Below are 14,994 nucleotides of genomic sequence, written 5' to 3' on the forward strand. Positions count from 1 at the left end.
GAGAGAGAGAGAGAGAGAGAGAGAGAGAGAGAGAGAGCTACATTTGTAATTTAGAGTTCAATAGAGGTCTAATACTTGAAGTCTCTTGTTACAAAGAGAGGTTTTAAAGTGTTGTGCATGAAGGAGTACAGCATTTAGAGGAGAGTTCAGCACATAATTCACACAAATCCTCCAAACCCTACAGCCACACAAGAGGTTTACTTAAAAAACAACAACTCACAACCCCCCCAATGCTGCGCCATTTCATTCATAACCTACAAACACACCACCACAATGCTGCGGAAAGGGCAGATTCAGGCCGTTTCTGTAATTATGCAAAGCAGAATCCCCCCTTTCAAAGAGGAGACGCACAGAGAAGAGCGAGACCAAATAATGCGCTCACCCTCCACGCCGCAGCAGAGCCGATTAGCCGACCAAAGCTGCCATTCAATTACAACTAAATGTCACATTTTAAAAAGAATAGAGCCGTGTGAAAAAGCTGGATATCGTTTGCCCAACAGTAAGGCTCTGCTGCAACTTGGAGAAACAGTGCAGTCTTATATGAAAAGGCAGAGAGAGGGGGATCGAGAGAGGAGGAGAAAGAGAGAGAGGAGGAGAGGGAGAAAGAGAAAGAGAGACTGAGAGAGTTACTGAGAATCTATTATGAGGTAAGAGTTCTTGAGAATCTACCACAAGGTAAAAGTTACTCAGTACTGACCACAAAGTAAGAGTTACTGAGTATCTACCATGAGGTAAGATTTAAAGAGTATCTACCATGAGGTAAGAGTTCTTGAGAATCTACCATGAGGTAAGACTTATGGATTATCTACCACGAGGTACAAGTTACTCAGTACTGAACACAAAGTAAGAGTTAGAGCATCAACTATGAGGTAAGAGTAACAATGTATCTACGGTGAGGTAAGAGTTACTGAGTATCTATTATGAGGCAATATGTACTGAGTATCTATTGGAAGGTAAGAGTTACTGAGCATCTATTGGAAGGTAAGAGTTACTGAGTATCTACTATGAGGTAAGAGTTACAGAGTATCTACTATGAGGTAAGAGTTACAGAATATCCACTATGAGGTAAGCGTTACAGAGTATCCACTATGAGGTAAGCGTTACTCAGTGTCTACTATGAGGTAAGCGGTACTCAGTGTCTACTATGAGGTAAGTGTTACTGAGTATGTACTATGAGGTAACGGTATTGAGTATGTACTGTGAGGTAAGGGTATTGAGTATGTACTGTGAGGTAAGGGTATTGAGTAACTACTGTATTATGAGGTAATACAGTACTGTACACTACTGTATTATGAGGTAAGGAAGGGTATTGGGTATCTACTGCGAGGTAAGGGCATTGAGTATGTACTATGAGGTTAGGGTATTGAGTATGCACTATGAGGTAAGGGCATTGAGTATGTACTATGAGGTAAGGATATTGAGTATATGCTATGAGGTAAGGGCATTGAGTATGTACTATAAGGTAAGGGTATTGAGTATGTACTATAAGGTAAGGGTATTGAGTATATGCTATGAGGTAAGGGTATTGAGTATATGCTATGAGGTAAGGGTATTGAATATCTACTATGAGGTAAGGATAATGAGCATCTACTATGAGGTAAGGGTAATGAGTATACACTATGAGGTAACGGTATTGAGTATATACTATGAGGTAAGGGTATTGAGTATCTACTATGAGGTAAGGATAATGAGCATCTACTATGAGGTAAGGGTATTGAGTATACACTATGAGGTAAGGGTATTGAGTATATACTATGAGGTAAGGGTATTGAGTATGCACTATGAGGTAACGGTATTGAGTATGCACTATGAGGTAAGGATAATGCATATGCACTATGAGGTAAGGGTACTGAGTATGTACTGTGAGGTAAGGATAATGCGTATGCACTATGAGGTAAGGGTACTAAGTATGTACTGTAAGGTAAGTATAATGCTTATGCACTATGAGGTAAGGGTACTGAGTATGTACTGTGAGGTAAGGATAATGCGTATGCACTATGAGGTAAGGGTACTGAGTATGTACTGTAAGGTAAGGATAATGCGTATGCACTATGAGGTAAGGGTACTGAGTATGTACTGTAAGGTAAGGATAATGCGTATGCACTATGAGGTAAGGGTACTGAGTATGTACTGTGAGGTAAGGATAATGCGTATGCACTATGAGGTAAGGGTACTAAGTATGTACTGTAAGGTAAGGATAATGCGTATGCACTATGAGGTAAGGGTACTGAGTATGTACTGTGAGGTAAGGATAATACGTATGCACTATGACGTAAGGGTACTAAGTATAATGCGTATGCACTATGAGGTAAGGGTGTTGAGTCTCCACTACATACTTCATGTTTAAGTTCAGTAGCTATACGAGTAAAGAACTGAGGTGGGGATCCTCATACTGACCCTTTAATCCCTTGTATGGTTACAGGTTCAATTATCACAAGAGGAACAGAAAGAAGAGAAAATTCCAGAAAATAAACAGAGAATGGAAAAAGGTGCGGTGAAATAATAATGAACGAAGAATGGAAAGTGAAGTGCAGCCAGCAGAGAAAAAATAATCATGATAATAACCCTCAAGTGAAAACATAAGCACATAATGAATCCCTCGGGAAAGAGGGGGCAGAAGGGGCAAACAGAGGCGGAACGACAGAGCTGAGTGATGACAGATATGCAAGAGAGAGCAGGCATGAATGGAAGGATGGAGAGAAAGAGAGAGAGAGTGCGATGGAGAGAGCACGCAAGAGAGAGGGAGAGAGGGGAGCCTAAGCTTCTATTACACAAGAGAGAGGACAACACTCACCCTTTCTGCATTAGCTCAAACACTGTGGAGAGAGAGAGAGACAAAGAGAGAGAGAGGAAGAAAGAGATAGAGAGAGAGAAAGAGAGAGAGAGAGAGATAGAGATAAAGAGAGAGGGGGGGGGGGGTTAATGCACATATTATAAAGAGCTTTTGTGCTGTACATAATGCAAATGCATACAGGCTACTACCAACAGATGGGTCCATCTATAGCAACCTGATGCACACTATGCACATGCTGAATATGAATTGGGGTTATATTTGGTTGCCGTCATGCAGAAACCTTGCATCTCCAACATAGTAACTTTTCAATAAAAAATACCCCCTTACTTTCAATGGAATTCTATGCAGTAAGTCAATTTAGAGCATTTCTAATGGCCCATTCATTATGAAATTTTGAAATAATGTATAGAAGAACTAGCACAAGATGTGTGTGTGTGTGTGTGTGTGTGTGTGTGTGTGTGTTCATATGTCCACATGCTGCCACATTAGCTTAGACACTCCAAAGCATGGACTGAAGGCTATCAGCATATACTTCACAGCAAGTCCTGTAATTCGGAAGGTGGAGTCACCACAGACCAGACTTGTTCTGGCTTATACCAAGAAAACAAGTAAATGGTAAACTGGACTCATCGGACAATGTCATTTTCTTCCATCATTCCAAAGTCCAGACTCTTTCATGCTAGATGGTAGGTGCTTTCTACAGTGGACAGAGGTCAACATGTAAACTCTGACCAATATATGGCAACCCAACACCCTGTCGCCGTTTCTGTTGTTTGTCCGACAACGGTCCAAGGAGAGCCTAATCATGAACCAGGGACAGGGTGTTGGGTGCCCAAGGCTCATCGATGCACAAGGGGAACTACTGGTATCCCGTTGTGTCCGCACCAGCATTTAAAGGTTCTACAGTGGGCAAAAAACTGTTGGAACTGGACCTTGAAACTGATCGTGATGCAGATCCGAGGCCATACTGTCAAGCACTACTTGAAACAATGGAAGAAGTTTGCCTGGCAAAATAGACCTGCTTTATTTGACGTCACATGGACGGCTGGGTATGTGTACGCTGGAACAACTAGTCTGATCCAAAGCAGCTTCACATCGCAACTTCCAGAACTTAAAAAAAAGAAACTACTGGAACATCTTGGTGCCAGATGCCACAGGGCACCTTCAGAGGTCTTGTAGAGGGAGCTGTTTTGGTGGCACAAGAAGGACCAGCAGCATTTTAGGCAGATGGTCACAACATTTTGGCTCATGGGTGTGCATCTGGTCCTCAACATCTGACAGATGACCGTTTTTTCTGCTGTCCTTACCCATGTGGAGATTGTCCTCAGCTGGGTCGTCCAGCACCTGAAACAGAAACAGTATGTGGATCGAGAGCTCCCACAGGCCTCTGTCATGCCGCAGAGACGTTAATATCAATGTCAAAGAAACTCAGAGCACGACCCAGAATTCTGCAAACTGGATTACGCAACTCACAAGGCACACTACATAACATACAAAACAGGGACAGAAGCTAAAACGAGAACAAAAAACGGAACCCGGGACGAGATGATGTCCCCCATGGAGCACGTTTCTTATCTTTTCGTACTGTTCCTACAATGACTGGAGAAGCTTTCTGAAGCTACATCCAGATGTCTAGTGAAGTGCCGCACGGCATACTAAACACAACAGTACTTCATGCAATTATGCAGGAAAGCCTGTAGAGAACGTTAAAACCGCTATTTACAGAGAGCCACGGCACAGAGCACTGCACTGCCTGCTTACTGAAGCCTCTCTCACTTCCAGCTCTGGCCCGTCCCACTCACTCTTTCCCTCTCCATCAAAGCTAAAAGACGCTGAAAGCTGCTGTGATTGAAGGACACTCCACCAGGGCCATGCTGAGAGACCAGCGGTGCCCTGCTTTCTCCTGCATTTTTCCATCCCACCATTTTGGCTCCTCTTCTCCAATCGATCCTCCTCTTCCTTTCTGTCTGATCTCAAGTGCACAAAGAATTCCTTATAGGGTTCAATAGCAGCAGCAGATCTGCAGGAAAAAACGTGGCCTGTTTTGTCCCCTGCTGGATGACCAGTTGCATGACTCAGTATTCAAGTTATGACTGCACTGAGTCACATTCTTTTAATCTTCTCTCCTTCCTCAGAACTACATCAGTCACTTAGGCTGACTCATTCAAAGCCTCAGGCGCCGTTCTTCAGCGCACCACTCAAACAAACTTTTTAAAAGCCTGAAACCTTCGCCTTAATCTCGATATCTACCCCAAAGAAAGGCAAGGTGTCAGAAGGCCAGTGCTTACCTCCACCAGTTTGACGATGTTGAGGTGGTCCAGCTTTTTAAGGATGGCGATCTCCTGGTAGACCCTCTCCAGGGGCCCAAGCACTTTAGGTTGCTCGCCCAACGCAGCTTTCGGACCTCGCGGAGGAGGGCGGCCTGGCAAGAAGAGTGTGAGCAGCATTTAAACTTAAGGGACTAAAGGTGAGTTTTTACACTCAGCAGTTGAACGTTAGGTGCTTTGCTCAAGGGTACCCTCAGCCGTGAATGTTGACAGAGCACAAAGCCTTGTTCCTCTTGGTCCTCCCACGTCCTGCAGGTTCAGGGGACTGAACTTCTCATTAGCTTCTCAGTGTAACGCCAGTTTTCTTAACACCTTATATCAGGCCTTATTTCACACAGTGATACTAGCAAACCAATGGAACAGCATCTATGACACCAGCTGGACCAGCTGTTAGTTCTGTGTCCACAGGCCACGTTCTCTCTTGCCATTTAATATTAACTGCAGAACATAAGCAACAAACCTGAACCATTAAATTAGAGTGTAACATTAAAAAAAAAAGTGTCATATTAACAATAAAGATCTAACAAAATAAAGATCATTTAAATATTGTTTTATTATTATTATTTTTATATTATTTTTGCTATAGGTCAAAAAAGAAGAAGAAGAGTTTTACATAATGTATATAAATTATTTTTATTTTAAGATTTAAAATAATGTTTCTGGAGTAACTTTTTTGTGTACAGCTTCACAGTGCCTTAAAATATTACATTGAAACCAGACTTGTAAGCTTTTAGTAAGAATTACTAATTAAAACTAACTATTCACTTATTAAAACTTTTAATTGATCATTTGTACATATAAAAATCTAAGTCACTGTTTCTACTTGTTTAAACAACAAGCTGAACAAAGGTCCAGCATTTAAGCAGAAATCTTTAGCTGTAAATAGCTACGATGAACTACACTCCTGCAATCAGGTGAGTCCAAACATTTGACTGTGTATGTTTGGACCTACCTGACTGAATGAATGTTTTTCATTAGAAAAAAGTCATTAGGAAGAACATACGTGGAAAGCCATACTGCTTCATCAGCTTCTTCTTAGACACCACTTTCATTGCCTGAAAAAAGAGAGACAGACAGAGAGACGGGAGAGAGAGAAAACAGTGTGTTTAGCCAATGATCCAAGGGCGACCTGCAGTGTTCTCGAAACACTTTCTTCTCTCACTTTTTTCTTCTATTGTGCAGAAAATGTCCCAAACAATCACCATTACCGTGTAGGTGACTGTCACACATTTTCAAGAGGGTGACACAATCGAGCCTGACTTTCATGCATTTCCATATTAATCAAACAAAGAGCCTTTATACAGAGTTGGGCAGAGCCCCATCATCCGTCCCCCGGCCTTAATGGAGCACTCCAGGTTCGCCTCCCAGCAGTGGCTCTGGCTAAGTGATTGCAAAAGTGATTATGGAAATCCACGAGCGAATATGGAAATTTGCCAATGAATAATTGAGTGGCAGATTCTCGAGAGTAATCAGCTCAAAAAGGGCCGCTCACCAACCAGCACGTTTAAACCTTGGCAAAGGAAGGCTGCAGAGAGGAGTGAACAAGGTAAAGGGGAAAAACCCCAAAAACCAGAAGAAATGTTGGGTCATGCTCAGGGGTTAAAATGCAGAGCTGCAGCACCTCTACTTGATGTGAATGACAAGCAGAGCTTAGTTTCAGTAAAATTAAATGGAATGATAAAGTCTAAAAAAGTCAAAGGAGTTGAATATAGCAGTTGACTGTTCGTTAATAAACTGTATAAATTAATTATACAAATAATTATAAAATAAATAAACAACTAAATAGCTTTATTTACTGCACTGCATCCCCATATAAAGTATTTTAAAGCAATAAAATAACAGGTTGAAGCTATTTGTTATTAATAGATACATTTTATTATAATATTTAATGTTGCAAGGTGGTCACTATGGAGTTGCTAAATGATTGCTAGGGAGTTACCAGGTAACTGCATTATTACCTGTCATGGCATTTCATTATGGTATCCTAAAGGGTTGTTACTGAGTTGCTAAGTGGTTGCTATGATTTCCCAGGTGATTGTTATGGTATTTCTATTTATTTATTTATGTGTTGTCATGAAATTGTAAGGTGGTTGCGATGAAGTTGCTAAATGGTTACTGGGTGGTGGCTTTGTTGTTGCTAGGTGGTTGCTATGGAGTTGCTAGGTGTTGGCACTGGTGTGGTATTCTAGATGGTTGCTATTGAGTTGCTAGATAGGTTGATAGAGTATCCCAGGTGGTTGCAATGGTAATATTACGTGGTTCTCAAATGGCTGCTATGGAGTTACCAAGTGGTTGCTTTGGTATCCCGGGTGGTTCCCAGGTTCAAGTTTTTATTTTTGGAGCGTTTAGTGTGGGAAGAACTCGATGATTGGATACAATTCCTGAGCCCTGGCAAATATTGTGAGGAATGGATGAATTTGCGTGAATAACTGGAGGAGCTGCTGTACTGGGATGCTGAATTACAGCGGCGGTATAACGCAGCACCAACAAGTGCAACATCCTTGTACGAGGCACCCGACACGCCCGAACAAATCCGTGGAACACTGCTCGTCATATTCCTACAATGACTGATTAGCATCTCGTCCGCATGAAACAGATTGATTAAAAAAAGATAACTGCACCTGTGCTATTCTCCCGTGGTGAAAAGCAGAGGAAGGGGCGCGTTGCGTGAATGCGGAGCACAGGCCGGGTCTTATGCAACTAAGGAAGCCCTTTGAAACACATCTCTGTTCATTACAGAGAGAAACGTGCCTCCAATTTGCAGCACCTGCGCAAAACATTAGGCCTCTGCAATGATGGGGAAGCCGCTTCAAACACATCGTCTGCTCGAGGGGGGAGAGCTAATGTTTCAGCCTAGAACACCCCCCCCCCCCATGTCTTTCTGCCGGTTTTTTGAGTTCTTTCATTTTTTAAAGGACACAATGCGTGAGTCAGTATTCCAAACACAACAGCTTTGATTGACTCACGACTCCTGTTTCTCAAGGACAGGTGTGTCCCTCACACTAAAGAATGGACAGAACTCACTGCGCAGGCGGGTGGAGGAAAAAGCCTATTTGTCAGAACCAGAAGTGAGAACTGATTGTGTAAATGTACTGGAAGAAAGACAGGAGACGCAAATGTGCAGTTATAACGGACTGCTGGAGATTCACTGACTCACCATTCCTCCATCCAAACCTTCATGGCTTTGACTCTGGAACTTTCTTCCTTCACTGAACCAACTGTCTAAGGGCATTTTTCCAAATAGGACTCCATACCCAGTACAGATTCTTGGCTCGTTAGGTGAGGGCCTCATCACTGGTTTGCTTTCACACAGAAGAACATACATACAAACACTCGAGCAGCGAAGAACAGGGCTACATAAGTGTTAGGGGCGTGCAAAAATATTGATATCTCAAAGAATCGCAATATTAAATTCTCAATTATCAATTCTCAATGAACAGTCTATGCTGGATTGTTGGAGATTTAATGGTTAGATTTGCTCCTTGACTCTGGTTGTACTGTCTCCCACTGTTCTGATTGGATAACAAGAAACTTTTCTTTTCCTCAGATTTTATGAATATGGTGGGGTGTTTTTATACTGTGACAGTTTTCTTTACAAAGAAAAAAATAGTCTTATCAAACAATATCATCTTCCTTACAGTGTCACAAGTTGTAACCCCGGTATGCTGATATATACATCATATACTTGTCAATATACCGGCCTGATAAGTAAAATGTACTATTTTTATCATTACTAAATGCTTAGAAATCACAGATGAGCGAAAGACTTGCTAGTAGCAAATAGCAACTATCTTACTTACTGTACATTTGGTACATTGTACTGCAATGTACCAATCAGCCATAACATTAGTACCAGGTGAAGTGAAAAACATTGATCATCTTTGTCTACATTGGAATCTGTCAAGAGGTGGGATATAGAAGACAGTAAGTAAGCAGTCAGTTCTTGAAGGTGGGCAAGCATAAGAATCTGAGCCACTTTGACAAGAATCCCACTGTGATGACTAGATGACTGGCTTGGAGCAGCTCCAAACATCAGGAAGGTCTTCTGGGGTGTTCTTGGTGTGCAGTGGTCATTACCTAACAAAAGTGGACAAGTGGACAACCGGTGAAATGACAACAAGGTCTTGGGTACCTAAAGTTTACTGCAAGGATCTGCTGCTAACGTATTGGCGCCAGAAAACACAGGATACCTTCATTGTGTCTTGTGGAGTCCATGCCTCAAATGAGCAGATCTGCTGTGGCGGCACAAGGGGGTCCTACTCAATATTAGGCCCTAATAGGTGGTACTAATGTTATGGCTGATCAGTGCGTGCTATAATATACTGAATGGAAACCTCTGTATCGTACCTCTGTATTGTATTATTCTTAAATGGTTCGAAAGCACAGATCAGCGAGAGACTGGCTAGTTTAAATAGCAACCTGTATGTCTGCTAGGGAGCGTCCACCTCCTCAAGCGCTGACAAAAGCTCACCGACCATCTGGCCTGGTAAGATTCTGCAGTTGAGAAGGAAGTGATGCCACCCTTTTTTTTCTCTCCTACACAGCTTTCACACAGAGCTGAACTCATGAAGGTAAAAGGAGGACATGCAGCAATGAGAGCAGACTAAACAGCGAACGCTGGGAACAAACGCGCTCACTATGGCAACTCTGGTTTCGTAAGAAAATTACATAATGAACCCATAATGGAACACCTTAGAACAGCTGCTGTGTCCATGCTGAGCAGAGCCGTGAGGCGTTACGCTTTTAAATATCTTTCCATTTAAAACTGCCTTTGTACAGTTAATAGTATGACACTGTATACTGTAATATAGTGTGGAGCACATTTACACTGTGTGTCCATATGTTTGTGGACACTCCTTCTAACAAATGCATTCAGCTACTTAAAGCTGCACCAATTGCTCATACAGATGTACAGAAAATGTACACATGACTGCTTATACAGTCCCTGTGGAAAAATACTGCCAATAGAATAGGACTCTCTAAAGCAGATTAAAATATACCTATTGGCACCATGTCTAATGCCAGGTGTGGGCTAGAGGGGTAGAAAGCCCCCCAGTATTGAGCTGTAAAGCAGTGGAACTATGTTCTCTGGAATGATGGTGCTCCATCAAATTTTTTGGGATAGGCTGGGAATTCAATCAAATCATCACAGCAATGCTGTAAAATCGAAGCCCTCAGAGACAGATTCTCCAATAAAAGTAGGATAAACTTTTTTTTAATACTTTCACATTTGGAAGAAATAACGGGCGAGCAGATGTCCCAATACTTTTGTCATGAATACATGAACACAGCTGTTTATTCTGCCTATATAACAAATATTGATGTGCACTGGCTTGTTGAAGATGTTTAGCCCACACCTTGGCAACAGGCATGTATTGCTTATGCATGGGCTGTGTGTGTGTGTGTGTGTGTTAGTGCTTGGTTCTGCACAGGAAAATAACATGTGAATTAGCCTCCACTGAAGGCCTCAGGATCAATAAGCAGACTGGTCACAGAAGCAGGTGATCTCAATTAACAGATCTTTGAAGTTCTTCATGGCTCAGCCTCCCCCACATTCTCCAAGCGCAAACACTTCTCTCTCTCGATCCTTCTCATTTCTCTTCTCAGGACTCCCCCTCGTTTTCAAATCAGCCTTGTTTATTTGTGCTGCCTTAGTCGTCCTGTGATATTTTCTTCCTGCCTCTCCTTGTCTGTCTTTAAGGCCACCAGCCCAGCAGCAGGGTTGACCTCTGTCCCGTGAGAGAGTGATTACTTAGCATCAGCCCAGCCACACATGCAGACGTGCCACAGAGTCATATAAGGCCATTACTGCACTTACAGGATATCCTGGACACCAAAAGATGACTGGTGTCAATTTAATGCACGTATGACCAGACCACCTCAGTTCCTACATTGTTCTGAGGTCCACTAATGAGGTCCACTAATGAGGTCCACTAATGAGGTCCACTAATGACTGTTTTATAAACCAAAAACCAAAGCACACACACAACTTGTCTAGTCCCTGTAGAGAAATACTGCCAATAGAATAGGAAGATCTCTGGAGCAGATAAACATGAGCATGGCTAATGCCAGGTGTGGGCTAGAGGGGTATAAAGCCCCCCAGCATTCTCTGGAATGATGGACGGTGATCCATCCAATACTTTTGGGAGGAGTTGGAACGTTGGAAATTAAGTTGGGTGGTGATCATCCAACATCCTGATCTCACTTACGCTCTTGGCGCTGAATGCAATCAAATTCTCACAACAATGCTCCAAAATCAAGTAGAAAATCTTCCACTTGTCTTGAGACAGTTACTCCAACATAACCAAGATAAATCCTTGATTCCGGAAGAAAAGACAAGACAAGTCAAGACAGCCATCTTGCCATCTCACCATTTGTGTCGGAATAGATTGGCCCAGGGAGCAGAGAGGGTAAAGGGACTTGCTGGGCCTGGGTATCGAACCCACAACACTTTCATCAATAGTCCGGTGCTCTAACTGAGCTACCACCGCCCCAACAGTCCACATAAGGTGTTACAAATCAAACCAAATGCCAAAAAAAGACACAAGCCACAAGACACCTACATAAGCATCTAGATTCTGTTGTCATAACACTTGCTGAGATGAAATGATTTAAAAAAGCAGCCTCTGAGTACCTTGAGCGCCCCCTTGTGGAGAATCTTAGCCTTGCTAAATATGATTGACTGAGCCAGTGTATTACAAACCAGCTCCATGTGCAGCTTTGCATCTAAAAATGGCTACATCCACCAAACTTTCTAAAGCATACTGTTCTCTGGTCTGGACTGAACTAGCACGATTAATGCACACACTTCTATCAAACTAGTGATGTTGCTTGGTCTGTGTAAAGAGATCATTTGTAAGTTTAGAGTTCACAGCTATGCTCACCAACTGAGACTAGGAGTCCAATAAAGTTCATTGACCTCACTGTCTCTATTCTGCCCTTCCTCTCCCCCATAACTTAGCACAGCAAGGGCTAGCCAAATTAGGAGTCTGTTAGTAGATGTAACACAATTAGCAGTTAGTGTTGTCCTCCAAGTGTGTTGAGCTGCCCAGTGATGCGGCGTTAGTACATTTAGCAACAAATATGGTTGCACTTCACATGTTTTAGAAGCTAGTCTTTACGTGAGTTACTGCTTTCTGAAATCCTGGCACATTATCATACGCCATTTAATCACTGTTCATGATCATATGTGTGTGTTTACTGAGGGCTTTAAATTTGCGTTATACGTTTGTTCTGGTTTAAAAAATGAAACTATCTATAATAATATGTCTGACTTTACAATTACTAAGAGCTGTAAAATTGGACCCTGTCATCTCCCATTACTTTCTCTACAGCTAGGCGTAAGAACAGAGAAACAGAAGGTGCTGAAGCTGAAAGAAGTTCAGTGGATGGAACAAATGCAACACAATAGTGGCAGTTTCTCAGACGCACTCACATAATACTTGTCATCATCCTCGTTATAGGCCAGTTTGACCACGCCGTAGGAGCCCTGGAAAGAAAACAAGAAATCAGAAAAATGGGGGGAGAAATGAGGGAGAGGAGAACAAGTTGTGAGGAGTTTTGTCTGTAGCACATGGAAAGCTCCAATTTCACACATGCAAACACTACACAGGTGGAAAAACTAAAGGCTGTGAATCTATGATGGAATTTAGAATTTAGGCATCTCTGCATCTGCAGACTGTATGTAATGTAAACATGAACACTAGAGGTCACTCCCAGTTTCATTTGGACCTAGTTCTAGTTTAGGTGGACTATTGTTTGGGTCTTGTATTTCGTGTTCCCAGTGCTAGTGGATAGCCAATCAGCATTTGTTAGTAGCATAGCTGCAAGGGTGAGCACATGCAACTGAGGACCAGAGCAAGCCAGGCTTACCCATAAAACCTCCTGCAATGCAAATGCTTCTGCATTCTTGAAATACATAGTGGCAGGACTCACCTTTCCAATTTCACTCTTCAGTTTGTACTGGTTAAGCTGGATGCAGTCCTAAGAGAGAGAGAGAGAGGGACATTAAATCAAGCAGACACATATCTCAGGCCAGTAGGCGGTCATATGACTGTGCAGTGCTGTGTTTGTTATGGGAAGAGATGGAGGAACCTCATGTCTCATCTCACTTCCATAACGACTCTTATTATAGCAGCATTACTTGTAACAACAGACCTAGAAAAATCACTGGCAGTGTCTCAACTCCATAGCAACAATTACATGATTTAAGAGAAGGAGATTCTGATGCACATGGTTTAAAGGGGGGAGGGGTTCAGAGAGAGGCCAAAACAAGACCTTTGTTCCATACACTACGTGGCCAAAAAATTTGGACATTACATCAAAACAGTGTGATACTGCGGGGCAAAAATCTGGAACCAGCAGCCCACTCCAGTACAGTCATCAGTGGATTATGCAACAATATGGATAAAGTCATCACTTTTCCTTGAGAATCCTCAAGCATGAGCCCAGATTTATGATCCCAATAAACTTTAGGCTTGTTATGTCATTGCTCCTTCTAGGTTTATCTATTTTAGCCACATTCTTTGCTAACAGGTGTATAAAATCATACACAGCCACTCCATTTCCATAAAGATGCACAGGAGAATAGGTCGCACTGAAGCACTCTTGTGAATCACACTTCACCATCTGGCAGTCTGACGGATGAATCTGGGTTTGGTGGATGCCAGGAGAACGCTACCTACCTGAATGCTGGGAGTCAAGTGGAAGGCTGATTTCACACAGTGAAACTTTCGCACAGCTTATGAAACACAAGTTCAATTACATAAAGACCTGAACTTGCAACTACTTAAAAAGATGTCCTGATGAAGTGAAAAATGCTAGTTTAAACTAACAAAAATATTCTAATTTATTTTTGTTTGTTGAGCAAATCTGAACATTAAATCTATATGTGGGAAGAAAAATGTGAACCTCTGAGAGTAGGAGGCAATGGAGGCAATCATAGGGTTCCAGAAGTACTGCACACACTCACTATATACTCAGAAACGCCAAGACTACCTGAGCTAGAACAGCAAAGGTGAGTTTCTCTCATGAGTCTGTACCCAGCTGCCTTAACTAGCCTGTAACAGCTGTGCACACGGCTGCTTGTGCTAGCCTTTATTTCTAATCCAGCTGTTATGGTGCTCTATACACTACTATTTGATTCTCCTCTTGACGCCCCCAATTTTACAGAGAGCGGAGATTCCCCTGAGAACCACTAGGAGATAATTATTACAAGAGAGGAGACGGAGGTCCTAACTGGAGCCGCAGGGCTGCTAGAGCAGCATGAGCGAGACATGAAGCGGAACGGGTCTACATATCTGTGTGTGTGTGTGTGTGTGTGTGTGTGTGTGTGAGAGAGAGAAACAAAATATATAGAGTGTGAGACTAAATGGAATAAAATATTAGAACGAGAAAGAGAAAGAGAGATAAGGAGAAAAAAAGAGGAGAAGAGAAAGGGGAGGAGTAAAAGAGGAGAGAGATGAAGAAAAATAAAATAAAAAAAGACAAAGGAAAAGAAAGAGGATAGAGAAAATAAAATAAAAAAGACAAAGGAAAAGAAAGAGGATAGAGAAAATAAAATAAAAAAGACAAAGGAAAAGAAAGAGGATAGAGAAAATAAAATAAAAAAGACAAAGGAAAAGAAAGAGGATAGAGAAAATAAAATAAAAAGAAAAAAATGAAAACAAAGAAGAAAATAAAGAAAAAGAGAGAAAAAAAGAAAAGAAAAGAGAAATGAAAAAATAAGAGAAAGGGAGGAGGTGGGGAAGGGGGAATGTTCAAGAGATTAATAAAAGACACCACACACACACACACACACACACACACACACACACACACACACACACACACACAAACAAAGGTAAATAAAGTATACTCTTGTGTGAGTGTAAG

At 42.0% G+C, this 14,994-nt stretch overlaps 1 protein-coding gene across 3 annotated transcripts in view; it reads right to left on the reverse strand.

The window, feature by feature from the left end:
- camkk1a (calcium/calmodulin-dependent protein kinase kinase 1, alpha a) overlaps window positions 1-14,994 on the reverse strand; it is a 118,122-nt gene that overhangs the window by 35,439 nt on the left and 67,689 nt on the right. For all 3 annotated transcript variants that reach the window (XM_072667538.1, XM_072667620.1, XM_072667460.1), the window contains 6 exons: window positions 13,057-13,104; window positions 12,557-12,610; window positions 6,125-6,176; window positions 5,083-5,216; window positions 4,102-4,138; window positions 2,795-2,816 (listed from right to left, as the gene is read on the reverse strand). In XM_072667538.1, coding sequence (XP_072523639.1) covers window positions 2,795-2,816; window positions 4,102-4,138; window positions 5,083-5,216; window positions 6,125-6,176; window positions 12,557-12,610; window positions 13,057-13,104 — 347 coding nt within the window. The remainder of the gene's footprint in view (window positions 1-2,794; window positions 2,817-4,101; window positions 4,139-5,082; window positions 5,217-6,124; window positions 6,177-12,556; window positions 12,611-13,056; window positions 13,105-14,994) is intronic.

This window comes from Salminus brasiliensis, chromosome 1 (assembly GCF_030463535.1).
Source record: "Salminus brasiliensis chromosome 1, fSalBra1.hap2, whole genome shotgun sequence".
Taxonomy (NCBI): domain Eukaryota; kingdom Metazoa; phylum Chordata; class Actinopteri; order Characiformes; family Bryconidae; genus Salminus; species Salminus brasiliensis.